The sequence below is a fragment of the Phodopus roborovskii genome, unplaced genomic scaffold (genome assembly GCF_943737965.1).
Source record: "Phodopus roborovskii unplaced genomic scaffold, PHOROB, whole genome shotgun sequence".
Lineage (NCBI taxonomy): Eukaryota > Metazoa > Chordata > Mammalia > Rodentia > Cricetidae > Phodopus > Phodopus roborovskii.
In genome coordinates this window covers 34,978,926-35,001,494 of record NW_026126511.1, presented here as the reverse complement: position 1 = coordinate 35,001,494, position 22,569 = coordinate 34,978,926, and the positions used below count along the sequence as shown (strand labels likewise).

The 22,569-nt window shown below is 40.9% G+C and overlaps 2 protein-coding genes across 3 annotated transcripts in view; both read left to right on the top strand.

Moving 5' to 3' along the window:
- Elf1 (E74 like ETS transcription factor 1) overlaps positions 1 to 11,855 on the top strand; it is a 58,169-nt gene extending 46,314 nt beyond the window's left edge. For both annotated transcript variants that reach the window (XM_051195328.1, XM_051195327.1), the window contains 4 exons: positions 601 to 684; positions 1,592 to 1,784; positions 4,004 to 4,456; positions 9,735 to 11,855. In XM_051195328.1, the coding sequence (XP_051051285.1) occupies positions 601 to 684; positions 1,592 to 1,784; positions 4,004 to 4,456; positions 9,735 to 10,332 (1,328 nt within the window). In that variant the 3' untranslated portion in view covers positions 10,333 to 11,855. The remainder of the gene's footprint in view (positions 1 to 600; positions 685 to 1,591; positions 1,785 to 4,003; positions 4,457 to 9,734) is intronic.
- Positions 11,856 to 16,198: 4,343 nt separating this feature from the next.
- Positions 16,199 to 22,569, top strand: part of Sugt1 (SGT1 homolog, MIS12 kinetochore complex assembly cochaperone) — a 36,627-nt gene continuing 30,256 nt past the window's right edge. Inside the window, exons 1-2 of the mRNA XM_051195326.1 lie at positions 16,199 to 16,435; positions 16,523 to 16,580. Coding sequence (XP_051051283.1) covers positions 16,398 to 16,435; positions 16,523 to 16,580 — 96 coding nt within the window. The 5' untranslated portion in view covers positions 16,199 to 16,397. The remainder of the gene's footprint in view (positions 16,436 to 16,522; positions 16,581 to 22,569) is intronic.

Here is a 22,569-nt window from a genome sequence, read left to right as displayed (position 1 = left end):
CTAACAATTTGAGCAACTGTGGAAAGGCTACCATAAATGCCCTTCCCTGATAGTGAGATCAACAACTAACTTATCTACCCTCATCTAGTACCTGTTGGAAACAGAAGCAAACACCCACAATATGGATAGTTTTTTAAGCTCAAATTTTGCTGGTATTTGGGATATACTTGAAAATTTTAAGAGAAAGCACTAATGTGGTAATCTCAAAGAGAAATACAGAATTTGAAATTTAACCTCATTTTCTTTTTACGGGTGAGCCAAAGGGTAATTTCTGGTTTCTTTCCCACCCCCAACCCTCATCCCTGGTGTGTGGGTATCTAACTTGGGAGCTTGTGCATGTTAGACAAGGACTCTGGTTTTGAACTGTGTCTTTTGTCCTGAAGTATAATTTCATATATAAGTATTTATGATCTAACCTACTTAATGTTCATTTTTTACTGTAGCAATTTTTTTTTTAGATAACATTTTGAGAGATCAGTTTGTATGCCCCATGTATAATGTTTTGGAACTTGAAATTTCAGTAATCATCAGTATAGCAAATCTAACCATTTTCATTCAGAAATGAGGATAAATATTTATACAGAGCCATTCTGATTTCAGGAAGAAAAACAAAACCAACACGACCAGATTCCCCAGCCACTACACCAAATATATCAGTGAAAAAGAAAAATAAAGATGGGAAGGGTAAGTCCTAAGATTCAGTGCCCTCCCCTCCCCTCTTCTTCCTGTCGTGTGTGTGTGTGTGTGTGTGTGTGTGTGTGTGTGTGTGCGCGCGCGTGCACGTGTGCGCGTGTGCGTGTGTGTGCGTGTGTGCGCGTGTGCGCGCGTGTGTGCGTGAGGGGGGTATTAAATGATATTTTGTGTGTATTAAACCTTGTAGTCCAGACTGGTCTTGAACTCCCTAGTAACTGAGGGTGGTCCCCACTTCCTAAATGTTAGGATTACAGATGCCACACTACCATATCCCCAAATCAAGCTCATCACTCTCCTTGTTAGAGACAAGTAGAACAAGTAGACAAGCCCAGTGCTTATAAGATACTGTCATCAATTTCTGTAAAGAGGCGATAACAAAGTAGCCTATGAAATTCATTTTCCATTTGGCTGTCAAAATAATCCACTACTGCATTCAGCAATGTTTTGCAGCAATCAGCTAGATCCTTACTATGGTGTGTTGGAGTTCTAGTATTTTTGCAACTCTTGCTTAGATTTGAAGAACGCTATCATGGTTGATACGGTAGTTCTGATATAAAGAGAACTATTGAAAGCTTTTTAAAATTTTAATGTACTTATAGTGTTTTCACTGTGTGGTTGTTTTTAAAGAGCAGACAGAAAATGTCTGTGTTTCCTCTTAGGTAACCATGAATCTAATTGACAAGACTGCCATTCATATATTATTTATGTATGAGTTTAGTAAGGTCTCTACCAGATCCTCTGACTGTATTCACCAATCCTGAGGGACTGCATCAACTAACTAATATGATATTTCTTTGTGGGTAAATTTGGACCTTGTAAGACTTCTAGTCCTGTGGTTGGCTGGTTTGTACTTTTCAAGGAAAATGTGTTCCTTTAAAGTAAATTGATTTTGTTTCAGGAAACACAATTTACCTTTGGGAGTTTTTACTGGCTCTGCTTCAGGACAAAGCTACCTGTCCTAAATACATCAAATGGACACAGCGAGAAAAAGGCATTTTTAAACTGGTCGATTCTAAAGCAGTGTCCCGATTGTGGGGGAAGCACAAAAACAAACCTGACATGAACTATGAGACCATGGGAAGAGCACTCAGGTATGTGGAGTGTTTGTTATGTTAAACGTCATTTCCTAGGTATTGAAAAACAGGTCACCTTTTAAAAATGAAGGCTTACATTTGTGTTTATGCTGTTGTTTTTGTAGTGCTGAGGAATGAACCCAGGGTTTTGTGTATTCTAGATAAGTGCTTTACCACTGAGCCCATGAATTATATTTATAGAAGGAAGACCTTGGCACTCACAGAAACCAGTATACATTTAAAAAGTTAAATCTTACTTCAACCGGGGAAAATACTGTTCTCATACAAATAATGATTCAGACAGCAGAATCTAGTCTGAAAATCAGGAATCTAGATTCTGAAACTTTTGAACAACAAGAGGATTAAGCAATTTAGACTTGAGGGCATTTCCAAGTTTGGATGTTCAACTGTTAAGATCTATACAAATATTTAAAAATAATTCAAAAGCACCTCCAAAACCTTGGAACACTGTTGGTCCCAATCATTTCAGAAATAGATACCAACCTGATTTTACTTATAAAGAGATCTGAAATTTAATAAAATGTTAAAATGTAAATCTCAGCTATTATTATAGTGGAATAATGAATACTTCTGGGTGTTGGTGGTACACTCCTTTAATCCCAGCACTCAGGAGCAGAGGCAGGCAGATCTCTATGAGTTCGAGGCCAGCCTGATCTACAGAGTGAGTGCCAGGACAGCCTCCAAAACAATATAAAGAAACCCTGTCTCGAACCCCCCCAAATAATAATAATGAATACTTCAATATTGATATTAGATAAAAGAAATTTAAGCCCATTTTTGTTTTGTTTTTCTATGACTGTATCCTTAGTTATTCCATATATGAGTGAGTTGTTTGAGAAAGACTTGAAATAGAAATGATTACAGGGCATATGTTTTGTCATCTTAACTTAAAACTTTCTTCTCTTTTTCTGAGACTCTCTTTCACTATGTAAATTATGCTGGCCTTGAACTCACAGACATCCACCAGTCTACCTTGAGAGTGCTAGGGTCAAAGGTATGCACAACCATACCTGCAACTTCTTCTTCCTCCTCTTAGCAGAGTTGGTACTTACTAAGTTTTTAAAAAGATTAGCTGTATGTATATGAATATTTTGCTGGCAAACATGTCTGTGTAGTATGTACTGTGCGTGTCCCCAGAGGTCAGGAGAAGTCACTGTAGCCCTTGAAATTGGAGTTACAGACATTATGTGGGTGCTGGGTCCACTTCAAGAACAATAAGTACTCTTAACTGCTGAGCCATCTCTCCAGCCCCGAGGAACAGTTTTAAGGACCAACATGTGAAGACAGAGAGGCACCTATGAAAAGGGCATTGTATTAAGACATAGGCATGCCTTTACAAGAACATCTTAGGTTCTTAATTTTATTAAGACGCGTGAATCACTAAATTTTGCACAATTGAATTAAATTAAAACTTGTATGAATGCTGCTAGTAAGGTAGGAGTGGGAGATGATGCCTTGAGGTTTGTGATAAATTTGATTATCCCAACAAATTAGCAGCAGAAGGAAGAGAAGCGAATCTCCAGTCATTCGTTCAGTTCCCTGTTCAGAATTCATCTTAGATTTGGTTGTTAATAAGGACATGTATGTGTGTATATATGTGTTTGTGTGGGTGTGTGAATGGGTGCTTGTGGTGGAGGTCAGAGGTTTGGGTGTCTTCCTTGATTACTCTCCATGTTGTATTATGGTACCAGGTCTCTCATTGAACCTGGAGCTCTTTGATTCAGCTAGGCTGGTTGGTTAGTGAAATCAAAAGATGGATCTGCCTTGTCTCGATGTCTCCACAGCGCTGGGGCCTACTGATGTGTCACTGGGCCCAGCCCTTGCATGGGTGCTGAGGACAGAGTTCAGGATCTTATGCAAACAGGCACTTTACTAAGTCATCTTAGTCCCTCGTAAGGATTTAATCTGTGTGTTAGTTTGTATATATTTTGTGTAAGTGCCCTTCTTTTACAAATTTCCTCATTTTCTGCCTGGTGTGTTAAGGTGCACCTTTAAGGGAGGCAAGAGGCAGCAGCTTTCTGAGTTCATGGCCAGCCTGGTCTACATAGTGAGGTCCAGGACAGCCAGGGCTATTGTAAAGAGACCCTGTCTCTTTACAACAAAATTCTTCATTTTTAAACTTTAGCTCCAAAATTTTATCATTAGGATTAAGATTTTGTTGACTATCAGTTTATATTTGATTTAATAAAATTGATGAAATTGTCTGCTTTGACTAGGTACTATTACCAAAGAGGTATTCTTGCAAAAGTGGAAGGCCAGCGCTTGGTCTATCAGTTTAAAGAAATGCCAAAAGATCTAATATACATAGATGATGAGGATCCAAGTTCCAGCATAGAGTCAACAGATCCGTCCTTATCTTCAACAACCACATCAAGTCGGAATCAAGCAAACCGATCAAGAGTATCTTCTTCAAGTCCAGGAATAAAAGGAGGGGCCACTACAGTTCTAAAATCAGGGAATTCTAAAGCTACAAAACCCAAAGATCCTGTGGAAGCTGGACAGCCATCAGAAGTTTTGAGGACAGTGCAACCCTCACAGGCCCCCTATCCTACCCAGCTCTTCCGGACTGTTCATGTAGTACAGCCAGTACAAGGTGTCCCAGAAGGAGAAGCAACCATAACCAGCACCATGCAGGAAGAAACAGCACATCCTTCCATTCAGAGTATTAGGTGAGGAAACAGTGACCATGCACATCAATGTGTAGATGTTCAGAGCTGGGGCATTTGTTTGTTAACTGGGTCAGGATTCAGAAGGCAGAATTCTTGGTCAATAGATTGTTCCAGGAAAAAAATTATATCAGCTCTCTGATGCTATCAGCAGTTCTGCTTTTGCTTATGTTTAGTACGTATGTCTGTCTGTGTGTGGGTTTTTGTGTACCTGACAGCAGATGCCTCTAAGGGCCTGAGATTTTGGGTCCGTTGGAGCTGGAGATATAGACAGCTGTGAGTTGCTCAATGTGGATATTGGGAATTTAATTCCAGTCCTTTGCAAGAGTGGCACATGCTCCTAACCACTGAGTCATCTTTCTAGACCATGTTTGTTTTTGAGATGAATCTCGTGTAGCCCAGGATAGCCTCAGACTGTCACTATTTGACCTCATCACCTGATTCTGTCTCTCCCAAGTGCTGTCTGCTGTTACTCTATTGATTTGTTTAGCCTAATAGATGACAGTCTAAACAACCCAGTGTAAATTGTCATAACTGAGACATTTAGGATGCATTGACTACCAAGAGTAAATGTTATCACTTGGGAAAACCCAAGTGTGAAGTCAGTTTCTCTTCTTCAGGCGTTAATGTGCCAGATGTTGGAAAGTCTCCCAGTCTACTTTAATCAAGTCAGACTTGAAAAGGTGCTGAACATCTAATTGACTAAGAAAATCCTACCTGTAGATTGGTCTTCTGAAAAAATTTAAGACTGTTCTCATGTGATTTTAGAGTAAGTCAAGAAATGATGTTCCAAAATTAAATGGATATGTATAGTTCTTGTAGTTTGTCTTGGTTAGGGTTACTATTGCTGTGAAGAAACACCATGACCAAAAGCAAGTGGGGAGGAAAGGATTTATGTAAATCACTGGAATTGTCATCAAAATCTCAAGTTTCCTTTAAATCAATTGATAATACATGTAGTCATACACTTTAAAGTTTTAATCTGATTTGGACTTTATGATAGTTCAATGAATAACACAGTAAATTCCTGGTAAAGTGTTTTCTGAGAATTGTCCCTGGTAAATGTTGAAGTCCATTTTCTTTAATTCTTATTCAAGCACTAATAATTTGTCGTAGGGTCTTTAAAATTAACCTCTAAAAGTGCCTGAAGCTATTTGTTTACTTTAAAAGCATGGTAACACAATAGAGAGACTGCCTGCCAAACCTTTTGGCCCACCAGCCCAGTTATTAAATGTGCAGATCAGCTGTCATTTAGGAATAGTTCCCCATCTATAAAATGAAAACAATACTTAACAACACAGGTGGTTGTGACAATCTAATGACACTTCTTGACACCTGAGTTAATTTTCAACACAAGTTGAATGTCACATAATAATCCTCAGAAATTCTGATGAATCGTAAATCATCAATATTATAGCTCTTAGTTACAAGCAGAATCTTAGGATTTAAAAAGTAGCTAACTTGTGCTGGAGATGGCTCAGAGGTTAAGAGCACTGACTGTTCTTCCAGAGGTCATGAGTTCAATTCCCAACAACCACATAGTGGCTCACAACCACCTATAATGAGATCTAGTGCCCTCTTCTGGCCTGCAGGGGATACATGCAAAACAGAATGTTGTAATCGTAATAAATAAACCTTTAAAAAAAAGTTAACTTGAAGAAAAAACTGATATAACATAATTGGATACAATTGACAATTTAATTATGAAGAAAAATGTTTGTGGCTGCAGGGATTTCATGGTGGCTAATTCTTTAATAGCTACATATTTATATATATATATACATATATATGTATATATATATATATATATAATAACCAAGTCCATTTAAATGAAAACAAACATAAACAATATTTGGGAATTTGGGCGTCGTTCTTTCCAAACTACTTCCTGCTGGTAAGGGGCACTGTCATGGGGGATTCTAAGAAGATGCAGAAATCCTGGCTGTAGTCTGTAAGGCTGCTTGGTCCAGCTGTTTTGAATGTAGAATCACCTGGTACTCTGTTTCAGGCTGTCTGGCTTGATCAAACCACATTAGTCTGGAAGGAATACACAGCTTTTCATTTTCTGTGGAAACAAAAATAGAAATCCTTTTCCCCAGTAACTTGTCCTTCAACTTAAATTTTGGAGTCAAAGCATTTTTTAAATTTAATTTATTATTTTACATGTCAATCCCAGTTTCCTCTCCCTCCATCCCTCCCTCCTTCCCTCCCTTTTACCCTCTCTGCCCTCTTACATGCACCCTAACCACCCTCCCCTCTCATCCTCCCACCCCAGTTCCATATGTAGGGGAATGCCATCCAGTTGGGGTCTGGCAGGTCATGTGAAGTAGGGACTAGGGCTTCTCTCCTGTCTCTAGATTAAGGCAGTTATCCCTCCATGGGGGATGTGTTTGTAAGGACTTTTTGTGCACCAGGGATACATCCTGGCTCCATTGTCTGAGGTCCCTTAGACTGCTCAGTCCTTCTGCCTGAGACCCATATTCAGGGGGGCCTGAGTCAGTCCCATGCTGGCTTCCCAGCTGTCAGTCTGGTGGCCCGTTAGGTCCTCCTTGTTCAGGTAAGCTGTCTCTATGTGCTTCTGCTGCGTGGTCTTGTCCTCTCCATCTGCTTCTGGGTTCTACTTCGACTCAGTGTTTATGTATGGGTGTTTGCTCCTGTTTCCAACAGACATTAGTTGAGGGCTCCATGGATAAGTTAGTTGTTGATCTCACTCTCCGGGAAGGGCATTTATGATAGCCTTTCCACGGAAGCTCAAATTGTTAGTTGGCAGCAGTCTTGTAGTTCTCTAGACCTTTCTTCATGTTCAATTTTATCTTCAAACCCTCTTTTATGTTCTCTCTCTCTCTCTCTCTCTCTCTCTCTCTCTCTCTCTCTCTCTCTCTCTCCTGTCTTCTGTTCCTAATCGGGCTCAATCTTCCTGGTCGCACATGTTTTCCTTTCCTCCTCCTCGTTTTCTCCTACTTCTCTCTCCATTCGCTGCCCCCCCCACACTTCCTCTGTGCTCTGGGGGACTTGTCCCTTCCCGGTTCTGTGAGGGACTTTATATGATTTTCTTAGAACACATCTTGTATCCTAGTTCCTCTGGTGGTGTGAATTATAGGCTGGTGATCCTTTGCTCTATGTCTAAAATGCATATATGAGTGAGTACACACTGTGTTCCTCTTTTTGTGACTGGGGTACCTCTTTCAGGATGGTGTCTAATAGCTACATTTCTTTTGACATGGTGTCTTGTATCCCAGTCTGGCCTCATATGTACGCTGACCTTGAACTTTTGGTCTTCCTGCCTCTTCTTACTGAGCGTTGAAATTATAGGAGTCTGACACCATGCCCATGCCGAGTTTTGTTTGGTTTTGAGGCAAAGACTTGATATGTAGCTGAGGAAGGGTGTACTGTCCTCTTGGTTCAGCCTCCCTATTGTGATTTCAAGCTTGCACTATTATCATCTCCAAATGTTTTTTGTTTGTGTTTTGAGACAGGGTTTTTCCATGTAGCCTTTGCTGTCTTGGAACTAGGTCTGTAACCCAGGCTGATCTGCCTGCCTCTGCCTCCCAAATGAGGGATTAAAGGCGTATACCACCAATGTTGGCTCCAAATTTTTTTTAAGATGATCACTATACGTTTGAAGCCAGGCTGGTTAGCATATCAGGTTCTAGGCCAGCCAGAACTGCATAGGAAGACCCTGTTTCCAAAATTAAAAAATTAAATTAAATAAAGAAAAAGCTGTTACCCTCCCATAGGCTGATGTGTGGGTGCCAATATGAAGAGGAGCTTCGGCATTCCACATGGATGCTGAAGTCATCCTGTGTTGTCCCACTTCTTTTTAACTTCTAAGTCGCACTTGGTCCCTGTTTTATCTTTTCATGTGGGCTGTTTATCTTTGCATATGTGACCAGCCACCTATAGCTAGTGCAATAAAATCTCTATTTAATAATTTGCCAATTGATACTTAGTACTGAGCCATTTGAAATTTAACCTTCACAAAATAACTTTACCAAATTCTGAGAGAACAGTTAAACTCAAGATGCAGAGTTTTCAACTGACTTATAATAACAGTAACCCTAACTGTAAACTTTAAGCTGGGTATGGTAGTATATGCCTGTAATCCTAGCACTTAGGTGGTTGAGGCAGGACCTGGAGATGAAGGCTAGCCTAGGCTATAAGAGACTTAAGTTTCAAATAAACAAACAAAACCTATAACATTTATAAGTGCAAACTTTTAAAATTATATTGGGTCATCAAGTCATTTATGAAGCTTTTTATTTAATAATGAGGTTATCTCTTTATTATAGCTAGTTCTATAAATTGGATTTTACATTAATTTCTTTATGTTGTAGTTTTATGTTGGGCAGGGTGACTTGTCTATGACATGTCTGCTGATGGATAGGCCAGGGCTAGTCTGGGCAGCATAAAAAGACCCTATATTGAAAAAATTACTGTGAAAATTACTTTGGCCTCTAAAATTGCTAAAATATATGTGTATTTTATTTTGTCAAATCTTGGCCTTAACTTTATTCTTTTGGCTTAGAACTCACAGAAGTTATAGTCATATTTGTATGATGTAGATCTGATACCAATTATGAGTTACTAAAACCCTAGTAACTGTTAAAAATAGATACTTCTGGCAAAATAGGAGTTTTTAAAAAGTTAAGCATTTTTACACTTATGAAAACAATAGAATGAACACAACTATTGGAAGTTTGGGGTTTGTTAGGAGTGAGCATGGCGAATCAACAGACCTGCTTTTAAATTTATACTTTTCTTTAGAGTGACTCGTGCATAAATACCTTGCTTCCTGTATTGATGCCTCACTTGTATTCTTTTTTCTTTTTTAATACAAGCTCATGTGTAGTTTCACTCTCATTTTGTTTTTGAGATTATTTGTTGTGTATACGATGGTTGTGAGCCACCATGTGGGTGCTGAAATTGAACTCAGGACCTCTGGAAGAGCAGCCAATGCTCTTAACCTCTGAGCCATCTCTCCAGCACCGGCCTCACTTGTATTAATGCGACAGTATTCACAGGTTTTTCATTTGAGATAGTGTCTTTCTATGCAGCCCTCACCTTGAACTGCCTCCTTAGTGAGGTGATTACAGGGATCACACCAAGCTCATATGTCTAAAACAAGGTTTGACTTGATGTTAATTAATTATGCTGTGATAAAAATAAGGGAAGTAGCAATGGGAATGTATAACATACTTTTAAGAATAGCCCATTAAGCCTTAGAATTTTAAAAGATGTGCCATTTGCTCATTGTCTCACTTTTATTTGGTGATCTCAATAGGACGATACAGGCTTCAACCCAGGTTCCAGTAGTTGTGTCTCCTGGCAACCAGCAGTTGCATACAGTAACGCTGCAGACAGTGCCACTCACAACGGTGATAGCCAGCACTGACCCATCATCAGGGGCCGGCTCACAGAAATTCATCCTACAAGCCATTCCATCATCACAGCCCATGACAGTACTGAAAGACAATGTCATGCTACAGCCACAGAAGCCAGGCTCTCCTCCTTCAATTGTCTTCAGTCCCACCCATGTACAGCAGGTTCTTACAAGCAATGTTCAGTCCATTTGCAACGGAGCTGTCAGCATGGATTCATCTCCATCCTTCAGTGCTACTACACCCGTGGTGACCTTTTCCCGAAGTTCACAACTTGTTGCACACCCACCTGGCACTGTGATCACATCTGTTATCAAAACTCAGGAAACAAAAACTCTTAAACAGGAAGCAGAGACAAAGGTTGAAGACCATTTGAATGAAGACACTGAGGAAACGGAACAGCAGCCACAGCCTTACGTGATGGTGGTATCCAGTTCAAATGGGTTTCCCTCTCAGGTAGCCATCAAACAGAATGAGCTGGTAGAGCCCAACTCTTTTTAATTAACACACCAAAGGAGTTATGGGTGGTTATTTTTTTAATTGAACTCATTGTTTGGTCTGAAAACAAACTGATTTTTTCCCCCTAAGATAAAGCTACAGAAGTTCATAATTTTGTAATTGTTAAAAAGTTACTTTTGACTTTTCTGATGAGGAGAAAAACCCCAGTGTTTCTCTTCTTTATATGTTTCAGAACTCAGTTGTGAAGGAGCAGGAATTTTATACTATGAAGTTCTTGAGATTTTTTTTTTCAGTTGCTATATCATAAGTGTTTTTAAAGTTTCTTTTCTAACTTGACACTGTATTAGCCTCCTGAATTGTTTGTAAATACTACTTAAATATAAGTCAACAGGAAATTTATATAGGAAGTATTTTCATTCCACTTGTATAATTTAAGTCTTGATTCAGATGCAAGAAACTTATTTTATACTATTAAAATTATGGTGTCACTTAGCTTGACTTTAGTTGGCTGCACTGTTTAAAAATGTTAAGCCCAGTGTGTTGGCACATGCAATCCCAGCACTTGGGAGGTGGACAAAGGGCATCAGGAGTTCAAGGCCTGCTTTTGCTACATAGTGAGTTTGAAGCCAGCCTGGGCTACATGAAACCTTTCAAAAACAAAACAAAACAAAAAACAAAACAAGAAAAACCCAAAAGCAAAAGAAAGCAACAACAAAATGATTTAAGTGTGCCTTGCTATGTCTGAACCTTCATGTCAGAGATGTGACAGCATAAAGGCAGCCTGAGTAGCACTCCCACAAGCTCAGTGTGTAACCCAGGGCAGGCCACTGCATCTGCTAGTCTTTGCCATTCTGGTAAAAAGAAGGGATGCTCTGGACTAGACTAAATGGTCTCTAAGTTCCCTTATCATAAATTTTATGATTTTTAGTATCTGTACTTTAAAGTTATTTAGAATATTACCAGAATATTTCCTAGTGTAAATATAGGTAAAATACTGTATAAAATGTTTTCCTCACAAAATTATTCTTCTGCATAAGATTTGCCATCAACTCTTAAGTTCTTTGTTCATTAATTCCTAGACCACCGTGTATTATGGCTTATTAGTTAGTAAACTTACGTGCTGAGTGCTCAATGACAGACTGCTGTTCTGAGAGTCAGGGCTTCAAAGGGCCAAGGGAGTAACCTGAGTCCTGAGCTAGTAATGGAGTCAGTTATTACAAAAGCACAATTGCTTTTTATTTGGATAATTTTTTTACTGTGGGTAAAGGGGGAAGGAAATTGCATACAAAGATAACATATATCCAAGTTTCTGAAGTAGAGTTCTTAGATTACTTTTTCAACTGTAAATAATGTACATTTAATGTCGCAAGAAATTGTTTTTCTGCAAATTTTCTAGTATAGAAATTTTTGTAGAGGAAAAAAATCATTATGGTTAGAGGGCTATATTATATGTTTTCATATTATAAAATGAATTTGTATTTAAACAAAAATTTAAATTTTGGAATCCTCTAAGCATTTTTGTATCTTTAATTGTTTATTATTAAATCATGTAAAAATTCTCAATATTTCCGTTTTCAAGCTAGTGTTTGTCTTTATTTCTTTTGCATTTTGACACAAGGCCTCCCTGGACACACTGTGCTATCCTGGAACTAGTGATCATCCTGCCTCAGGCTCCTGAATGCAGGTCCATGCCACCATACCTGGCACGTGTTCTTCTCATGCTGTGTGCACAAGCATGTGCATGCCTAAGTGTGAACACAGAGGAGAGGACAGGGCAGCTTCTGGGGAGTTGTATCTTATTCTTCCACCATGGGTTCCTAGGGTAGAATTCAGACTTGCAGAGTTTTTACCCAGGGAGCCGTCCCATGGCTTTGGTAAATGTTTCTTAAAGAACACACACACATGCATGAGTTACTAGTATTTACAGTGGTACTGGAGGACCAGATGTTCCTGTGAGACTCCTGGTCAAAGTTGCAAATTTTTCCTTTTGCTACACCATATGACAGTTTCTAGACATCACGCAATAAAATACCAATGATATAATTCATTTTATTATTAAGGTGGCAAAAGAGCAGTTGATCAAGAGGAGAATGTATTGATAACAAATTACTTTCAAAATAACGGCAATCATCCATTAGGTTATGACCTCTGCTCTCATTACCTCTTTTGCTGTTTAGGTGTTGTCAATTTGACAAAAGCTAGAGTCACCTGGGAAGAAAGATCCTCACCTGAGAGAATGCCTCCCTCAGATACTTGCAGGGAGGGTTCAGCCCTCTGTGGGTGGAGCCATTCCTAGACAGGTGGTCCCGGGATGTATAAAAAAGCAGTTTGAGAGGCAAGACCCGTTAGATCTTTTATAAGGCTTTTCACAGAGTAGGAGGTATGATAGTGCAAACCTGTAATCCCAGAACTCAGGGACATAGAGGCAGGCCATCCTCAGTCATATGGTGAGTCTGAGGCCACCTCAGGTTAAATGAGACCCTGTCTTCAGAATGCCAAAGAACAAAGTAAACTTGTGTCTGAGGCTGGGGCTCAAACATTAAACCAAACATTAAAAAAATGTTTGGGTACCCATGCAGGAATGCTAGTACCTGTCAGAGAACACTGGGTGGGATCTGAGATTGGTCCTACACATCCTGTGCTACAGCTTCCAGCTTTTATATGGGTCCTGAGGACCCAAGTTCAGGTAACCAGGCTTGCACAGCAAGTGTTATTTTCACTGAGCCATCTCCCCAGCCCTAAAACAGGTGTACTTACTAGAAATTGGTCAATTAATTGCTAAATTTTGAAAAATTCAAAAAAACATTATCTGTAATATGGTGTACTACTGTTTCAGTGATAACTTACTAATTATCACATGTTAGTATGCTGTGTGTGTGTGTGCACAATTTCTCAACTATTTATTCCTGGCTGGCTTTCAATTCAGAGGATCCACTTGCTTTTGCCTCCCAAGTGCTGGGATTTAAGGTATGTCCCAGGACTAATACGTAACTTTTCTCTTTTCAAAACAGGGTTTCTCTGTGTAGTCTTGGCTGTTCTGGAACTTGTTCCGTAGACCAGGCTGGCCTCAAACTCATAGAGATCCACCTGCTGCTGCCTTCAAAGAGCTGGGATTAAAGGTGTATGCCACCACTGCCTGGCGATGTATAACTTTTTAAACATTTGGTGTGTGTGTCTTAAGTGTTCTATTGCTATGAAGAGACACCTTGATCATGGCAACTCTTACAACAGAAAGCATGGAATTGGGGCTTGCTTACAGTTTCAGAGGTTTAGTCTGTCATTGTCATGGCAGCACACAGACATTGTAACTGAAAGTTCTGTATCCAGATTGGAAGACAAGCAGGAAAAGAGAGAGACACTGGGCCTCATTTGAACACTTACAACCTCAAAGCCTACCTACAGCGACAAACTTGTCCCATCAAGGTCATACCTCCTAATCCTTTGTGATCAAGCATTCAAATCTATGAGGCTATGGGGGCATTCTCATTCAAACCACCACAATGTATTTTGTCTATTTGTGAAGTGCCTGTAGAAGCCAGAAGGTGTTGGATACCCCGAGATTAGAGTTATAGATGATGTGAGCTGCCATGTGGGTGCTGGGAATTGAACTTCTGATGGGTGAGTGGGCAGTGCTCTTAACCTCTGAGCCATTTCTCTAGCATACAAAAAAAGTATATATATAGTATTAGTTATTAGTATACTATAAACAACTTGGAGAACACTGGCATTTTACAAGAGAAGGTCTCAATATATAGCTCAATGTATTTGATCTTGAATTTACTATTTAGCCCAAGCTGACCTTTCAGTCTTGGTAATCCTCCAGCCTCGGTCTCACATTTAGAGATTAAAAGTTGTGTGTTGGGAAGTCAAGGGACAGACAGACAGCAAGAGTGTGAAGGTCATAGAATAACGTTGTGGCGTTGGTTTTCTCCAATCACCTTGACCTCAGTCCTGGGGAGCAAACTCAGTTTTCCAGGCTTGTGTAACACATGCTTGTACCAGCTACCTCACTGGACCCTAAACTAAATCTCTTAAATTAGGTTAGTAGAGTTTTTCACTGCATAGAAAGACAACAGTTCATTTGTGCTACTATAACAAATATACTTAAGACTGGGTCATTTATTAGGCACAGAAACTTACAGTTTTAGAGTCTACAAATTTCTAGAAAATGAATGAGCTGGTAGGTCTAGCACTTCTGTTTCCAAGAAGATGCCTTGAATTTTGACTAGAACAATAAAGTTGCCATCCAATTTATGGGGAAATGATCTTTTTAGTAAGTGGCGCTGTATTACTTGGTATCTATATGGAAGAGAAAATGAACTTTTGTCCCTGTCATACTTTTACAAAAGTTGTCAAAGATAACTATAGACAGTAGACTTACACGTGGAAAGTGAAAGATCTAAAAGATTGTTCCCATAGCCTTTTTATGGGCACTCTTACATAAGACACAAAAAACTAACTATAAACTGTTAACATTGAACTTGTTTCAGATAATAAAAGAACGAGATGACAACTGGCACAAGGTATGTGCAATAAATGAAGCGGAGAAATAATTACATCCAACCGTACAGAGAACTGTAAACTGAAGAAAACCAACACTTGCTTCAAAGAGGTTTAGCAAAAGACAATTCTCATCTTCACACATCTGTTCTTTTATAATGTCTGCTGGGTACACAGAAACTTAGGACAACTTTCAACTCAAAAGATCCAAACTGAAATTCTACATACCTACAAATATGCTCCGCTTGGCTTTTTTTTTGTTTGTCTTTGTTTTTTATCTCGGCTAACTGTATATTCGCACCAACTTAACCAGAAACCTGCACCTCTTTCGGTTAGCAGCCATCTGGCCCTGTTCTGTCTCAAAGTCTCTCTCACACCTCTTCTCCATTTTTAAAATCAGTGGATTCAGATTGCTTTCTTTGACCTGTTATCTTCTACTAACACTCCTCTTTCCCCCTCATGATGCAGATTGGATATGCCTGCAGTCAGCAGTAACACTAAACGTTTTAGTATTCCCCACCTCTAGCTCTTGATGGCCAGGCATATACTTAACCCAGTGCCCTTCCATTTCTCCAACTTGAATATGGGCTCACGTTTCCTTGCATTTTTCAAGCTCCGTCCCCCTTACTTTTTGCAGCTGCGTGGGATTATTTATTTACTTTTTTAGAAAGTGAAGCCATCGACCACATCTTCATTTTGTAAAACGACTTCCGGAGCGTTATTAACAGCTGCTAAGTCAAGGTTGATGTAGCGGATACTTTAATTCTATTTCTTGCTCACTCCCACTCCTTCCTGTTGCCCATTACCACTTCGCCAGTCTGACGTTTGGCCCTAAGGACGGCGAGGGTGGGAGGGGAGGCCTGGCCGGTTAGTTACAACACGAGGCATCACTGAGACAGCTTAGGCCAGGTTCCATTCACTCGGTGCCTTCAAAACAGGCTTTTCTGGGTTTGGGAAGGCCGAGTAGGAAGGAAGCTCGGGGTGTGGAGAGGACCTGGCAGCGCCTCCGGAAAACCCCATTCTCCAAGCCGGTAAAGCGACTTCCGGCGAGCCAGCCTGTCGGAGATCCCCGCTGGCCGTCGTACGAACGGATGCGCCATTCCCGGCTCCGCTGCCGGAAAAGACCTGGCAACGACGAGTGACGTCACGCGCAGCTCGGCGGCCGCCATGTTGAAAAACCAGAGAAAATGGTGCTTAACGTGGCACACCTTAACGGACCCGCGAACTCCTCGACGGGTCCCGGTGCCTCGCAGCGGGGCTTTGAGACGACTCTAGAGGCCCTGCAAGCCGTGCGGGAGCCCCGAACGAGCAGCCGGCGGGGCGCGGGCGTCGTGGCCACGCCCTCGGGGGCGGGGCCGTGTCGCGCGTCACCGGTGGGGGCGGGGCCGGGCCCGGGGAACATTTCCGCCTCTTTCCCAGCGGGCCCTGCGCCCACTTGCCCGCCCTTCGCCTCCTTTTCCGCGGCCGCATGCTGCGCGACTGCTGATTGGCTACCGAGGACGGAAGCTCTGTTGGTGTGTCCTCAGAAGTTTCCCCCCCCTGGGCGGCGGCAGAGCTGGTAACCAAGGTAGAAAACGCTCGGGCCGAAGCTTTAGTGGCTCTTAGGGATGGCGGCAGCTGCAGCAGAATCTGCAACATCCCAGCGGTGCGTGTTTTTCTCCCCCTTTGCTGTTTGTCGTACTATTTTCTCCTTGGTTAGTGAGCCCTGCTGAAGTCGTTGTTTTCCTGGCAGGTTTTCCCAGAGCTTCTCAGATGCTCTGATCGACGAGGACCCCCAGGCGGCGTTAGAGGTGAGTGAGCTCATTTCTGCTCCATTCGCACTGGGACTGTTGGGTTCCTACAGACTCTGCCTCTTCCCAGCTATACCTTCGTGGGGCTAAGGCTACAATTTTCAGTGTGTCTCAATCCCAATATTAAGAACCTGAGACCCATTTCTTTGTCCCCTAGTGGCCCTTTTGGCATAGACATTGCCTTTCTATTCCCCAAACTTAGGCACATCCCTGCGATTTATTTCTAGGACACATAGTTGCCATCTGCGGTTGTCCTGAAACGGCTTCTTTTATTGGCGTTTATGATAAAGGAAAAGGTGAATATAGGGCTTAATGTACCACTTTTTAGTTTGATAGTTATGGTTGCCCCTCTATACCAGGTATTGACTGTTACGTGTACTTATTTGACTAAGTTTACTAAAGAACATTTACTTTACAGATAACTGTCCTTATTCTTCATACAGTTTTTTTTTTAACGCGGTTTTTTACCTATATACCTATGCTGGCCTCAAACTTTGAATCCCTAATGCATCACTAAGCCCTGCCTATTTTATTTAATTTTTTTTAATGGTTTTTATTATATATACAGTATTCTGCCTGCATGTATGCCTGAGGGCCAGAAGAGGGTACCATACCTCATTAGATGGTTGTGAGCCAACACGCGGTTGCTGGGAATTGAACTCGGGACCTTTGAAAGAACAGGCAGTGCTCTTAACTGATGAGTCATTTCTCCAGCTCATGCCCTGCCTAAATTTTTAATGTTGTATGAGTTGCTTTTGGGCCATTTCAGGTAAAGTCTAGAACAAACTATCTTTGTACTGATGTTGCTTAGGAGCATTGGCCAGACTGGAGAGAGTTGTTAGCAGGAGGAATGAGGGAGGGTCAGGTATTCAAGGTCATCCTCAGTGACATAGTGAGTTGAGACTAACCTTAGATGTATGAAACCCTTGCCCGGATGGTTCAGAGCTTAAGAATCACACAGGGAAAAGGAACCATTTTTACATTCTGAGCCTCAGAGAGAGACCACCTTTCAAAAGGCTAGCAGCATAGTAGAGCTACATTGTTGCTTGAATGTTTCAAGCTTGGGTTTGTATTGCTAGGTTCATTGAGTGATCATCAGGTCAAACAGATAGGTTTCATAGCAAGGGTGGTAGTGGTGCAGGTGCATGCCTCTTTAATCCCAGCTTTTGGGAAGGAGAGGCTGGAAAGAAAGATCTCTGTGAGTTTAAGGCCGCCTACAGAGTGATTTCTAGAACAGCCAGGGCTATGCAGAGAAATTCTGTCTGGAAAAACCAAACGAAACAAAAAGGCATTAGTGACTTTGAGGTTAAGACTGGAAGCATTTTTTTTTTTTTTTTTCTGCCAAAGGAAATAAAGGCAGAATGGAGAATATGGGGAAGACTGAGAAAGGAGGAAAGTGGATAATTATTGAGTGCTGGGGTATAGATCTTGGCTGCCCCCAAAGTCCTAGGGTCACTGGCAGATGCTGCTACTTCCTGTGTATTCCATGTAGTACTCTATAACCTTAGTGGCTATCACACATTCTGCATTTTGTGTACTAGTTTTTTTTCTGTTTGAATGAAAATAGGTGAAGTAGAGAAATCAAAATAGCTGCTCCATGAGTGCAAAAGGGGAAAGTTCATTCCAAACTGCCATGGCAAAGCAGAAAAGCAAGGGGAGAGAGAGAGAGAGAGAGAGAGAGAGAGAGAGAGAGAGAGAGAGAGAGAGAGAGAGTAAAATCTCCTGGGTTATGTGAGAGTTGGGTACCTGGGAAGAAGGGAGCCTGTGTGCTTGTGAGTAGGGAGAAAGGGAGCCTAGCATTGACCTTGACATGCTAACTGGCTCCACAATTGTATGTTAAAGGAAGAGCTATATGTCCCTACTCCAGCGATAAGCAGAGTGACTCCTTTTAGCATCTAGGAACTATCTTTAAGCCTCTGGGGGAATGCTAGCTTTTGTCTAAATGCCAGCTTTGGGGAAAGGAATTTCTTGGGGAACCTGACACTGTTTGTGGTCATGCTTTTACTGTATATGTATGATACAGTAGCTAGGATGACAATTTTAAAATATAAGTTGGATCATGTCACTTTTCTACTAAAACTTCCCACGACCTTCCCTCACATTGAAGGTCCAAATCCCTTATAATGGCCTGCAGGGTCCCTGGTGAGGGCTTCTTTTCTCTCTATAGAGCTACACTGTTGCAAGTGCTTCTAACTCACGTCTACTTCCATATACTTGACCTATATCTTTTTTTTTTTTTTTTTAAACGTGGGAATGCTTATTTCTTTAGATTTCACCTCAAGGGAACCCCAACCATAAAATTATTTTCGTAGCTACTTCTGTTGGGTCCAGCTGACTTGACTGTACCTAAGAGGGAGAATGTAGATTGAGGAAAGAAGTAAACAGACGATAGAGTTGGGAGGGCATCCAATGAATACCAGGATCTGCTCAGAGGAACTAGCTTTCCTGTGTAACCCTGAATTAGGCATGAAAGTAGGTTCAGGAGGAGTTTTGTGTATCTTGATTACTGTGCTGTTCTCAAGGTAGCACTTGCTACTCATGATGGGCAAGCTCTCCTGCATGATTCTTGCAACATTTGCTGATGGCATTAGCTACATTTTACTCCCTGGGTAGTTGAAATAAAAGAGTGAAAAGGTGAACTTGCTCAAAGCAAGAGGCTTGGAGGCAACAGGTGTCTGGTTTCAAGGGATCAAGGGCATCAGCTGGAAGTGGGGAGGACTGGGACTATGTGATACCAGCTAGTACTGGCTGACTTGGATATAGCTTTGTTGAGCACAGCTGAGATTGATAAACATGAAGTGGTAATCATTTCTGCTGTTTTCCTCAGCAGCAGTGATCAATGCTTTCAAATGGATTGAGGCTCTTGTTTCTGTGCTTAGAACTTAGCTAGGTGATCATGGAAAAGAGGAGGAAGCAGATTGAGACATATCCAGAGGTTCTTTGTACCTTAAGTAGCATTTTTAAAGGGCATAAAATTTTAAGTATTTCAAAATTTAGTAAGAGCTTGTCTTAATTAAAAAAAAAAAAATCTGGGAGGGGGTGGGTAGGAATCTTTGGTTTAAACCCAAGTCCTCATGCATGCTAAGTGAATGGCTACCACAAAGCCTCCTACAGCCCCAGTTTCAGAGTCTTACTTGTTTATTGGGGCAGAGTTCCTACCCAAGTCCTCATGCATGCTAAGTGAGTGGCTACCACAAAGCCTCCTACAGCCCCAGTTTCAAATTCTTACTTATTCATTGGGGCAGGGTTTCACATAGTTCAGACTAGCTTCAGCTCATATGTAGCTGAGGAGGACCTTGAACTTCTGACTCCTGTGCATTCATACCCAGTTTTATGTTGTGTTAGGGATCATGTATGCTAGGCAAGCTGTACCAATGGAGGTGCATCCCTAACCCATCCAGAGTGTTAATGTTAATGCCTTGTGTCCCATCCCCTTCCCCATTATTGTTCTGGTTAGTAGGATACCTCTTAACTGTCAGTTTTGCTTGCTTGTTTCTTAACTTTTTTTTTTTTTTTTTTTTTTTTTTTTTGTGTGTGTGTGTGTGTGTGTGTGTGTGTGTGTGTGTGTGTGTTTTGAGACAGGGTTTCTTTGTAGCTTTGGAGGCTGTCCTGGAATTAGCTCTTGTAGACCGTGCTGGTCTGAAACTCAGATCTACCTGCCTCTGCCTCCCGAGTGCTGGGATTATGGCTGCTTGCTTGGTTCTTTTTCTTTGTGGTAATGGATTGATGCTATTCAAGTGCTGCTCTACCACTGAGCCCACATAACTCAGCTTTCCGCAAGTGTAATTATGGACATGTTTATAATAATTTTTGCTTAGGGCTGCACTAATTAGTAGCCTTTTGCTGTTGCAATTCAAGTGTTAGCATTGGAGATGTTGCCTCTTGAGGTGCTTCCTTTTACTACAATGCTTCTCTAATTAAAGACAGTGGCGCACTAAAAGCATGCCGTAAGATTGATTAGTTAAGACCACAAGTCGTTACCTTAACTTGATGTTTCAGGCTTCATTATAATTTATTTATTCAAGCATCACACTATCCATTTGGAAATTTGTCATTCTTTTAAGCTTGTTTTAGTTTGCTTGTTTTGGAGAAACTTCATTTTAGTAATAGCCTTACCAAGTTGGTTGCGTTTTTTTATGAAACTGAATTGTTACCACCAAAACTTATTTTTCTTAACAGTTGATTAGTGGGTTTAAAGGTCATTTACAAAGGTGGTTTAAATACTGAAGCTTTTACTTTACTTTTTAAGAGGATTATATAAATTCTGTGGCTTGCTTGTAATCTCTGCATTCAGGAGGGTTGAAGGGGCTTCAAGTTTGAACCCAGCCAGGGCTACATAGTAGTTACTGCATAGTTACATAGTAACAACTTAATGGTGTGCATGTTTTGTTTTGCTTTTGTTGGTTGGTTTGTTAAAAGCCCTGGGTGTCCTAGAAGTCTTTGTAGACTGGGTTGACCTTGAACTCAGAGATTGCTTCTGTCTCCAGAGCGCTGGGGTTAAAAGGCTTGTGCCACCATACCTGGGGTGTGTTTCTTAATTTTAGTTTAATACAGAGAAACTCCTTATGCAGTTAAGGATGATTTTGAACTAAAGATCTTCCTGCCTCTCCTTTTCTGTGTTGGGATTGTAGTCTTACAGTTATATACTACCCTGCCGGTTTTATGTAATGCTGGGGATTGAAAAAGGCTTTTGTCATAGAGACTCACAACTGGACAATGTGCAGAGAGTGAGAGAGACAGAGCACTCAGTCCTGAGTGGGGCATCTATATCCAACTCCTTTCTCAAAGACTCTGGATGGGGGTCTAAAGGGGAAAGGGTGCTGAGAGATAGGCCAGAGGTGCTGAATCCAGGGAAACAGTGCTGGTGCCTTCCAGATGCATCAGGACAAATAAACACTCAAAGGAACTCAGACTGAAGCAGCATGTGCAAGACCTACACCACAGGTTCAAGTCAGACCGGTCCTAGCACTGAGAAGGGGAAATGGACGTGGGGCCCTACCTCTGATCAAGGAATTGCCATTGATACCTGATTGCAAAGGGAAAATCAGTTTTCATCTGTACTACACTCTAGGGCAAAACCACATGCCCAGGAGTAATCATTCAGCCAACACAAAGTGAACTTCATATGCTTTTTGTTTGTTTGTTTTTTTTTTTTTTTTTTTTTTTTTTTTTTTTTTTTTTTGAGAATGTGAAGTTGGATAAGTAGGGAGATAGGAGAGTCTGGGAGGAATTGGGGGAAGGTAAAGACATGATTAAAATATATGAAAAAAATCTTTTTTTTTTTTTTTTAAGAAAAGATTTATTTATTATGTATACAGCCTTTTGCTTACATGGCAGAAGTGGGCACCACATCTTAAAGATGGTTGTGAGTCACCATGTGGTTTCTGGGGATTGAACTTGGGGCCTTTGGAAGAGCAGCCTGCTCTTAACCTCTGAGCCATGTCTCCAGACCCCCATAGAAATTTCATAGGAGGAGACCAAAAAAAAAAAAAAAAAAAAAAGAGAGGGGTTTGTATCCAGTAGGGAAGTACTCTGTCTACTGAGCCACGTTAATAGAAAAGAAAAGAAAGAAAGCTATATTAAAAGTTTTTCCTTCAACCTGCTGTCTGGTGACAAGATTTTGGAATTCTCTATATATATATAGACCAGGCTGGTTCCCCCCTCTGCCTCTGTACTGGGATTAAAGGGGTATGCCACTATGCCTGGCCCATTTGCTACTTTTAAAATTATTTTTAAAATTAGGTGCAAGATTTACTTAGCCTGGGGATTTCAAAATACTAGAAAACATCAATACCGGTGAGAGGTTGGTTGGAGTACAGTAAGCTGGGAGGTGCTTCTGTTTTGTGTAAATTCTAATCTGGGGCTTGACAGACCTGATTTGAATCTGCTCTCTAGTACAGTTTTGTCACTAAGGAAATAAGAGGATAAATTTTTGTGTCCCTCTGGAAAGAGAACACTAACATTAGTCCAGTGGTTCTCAGCCTTCTAA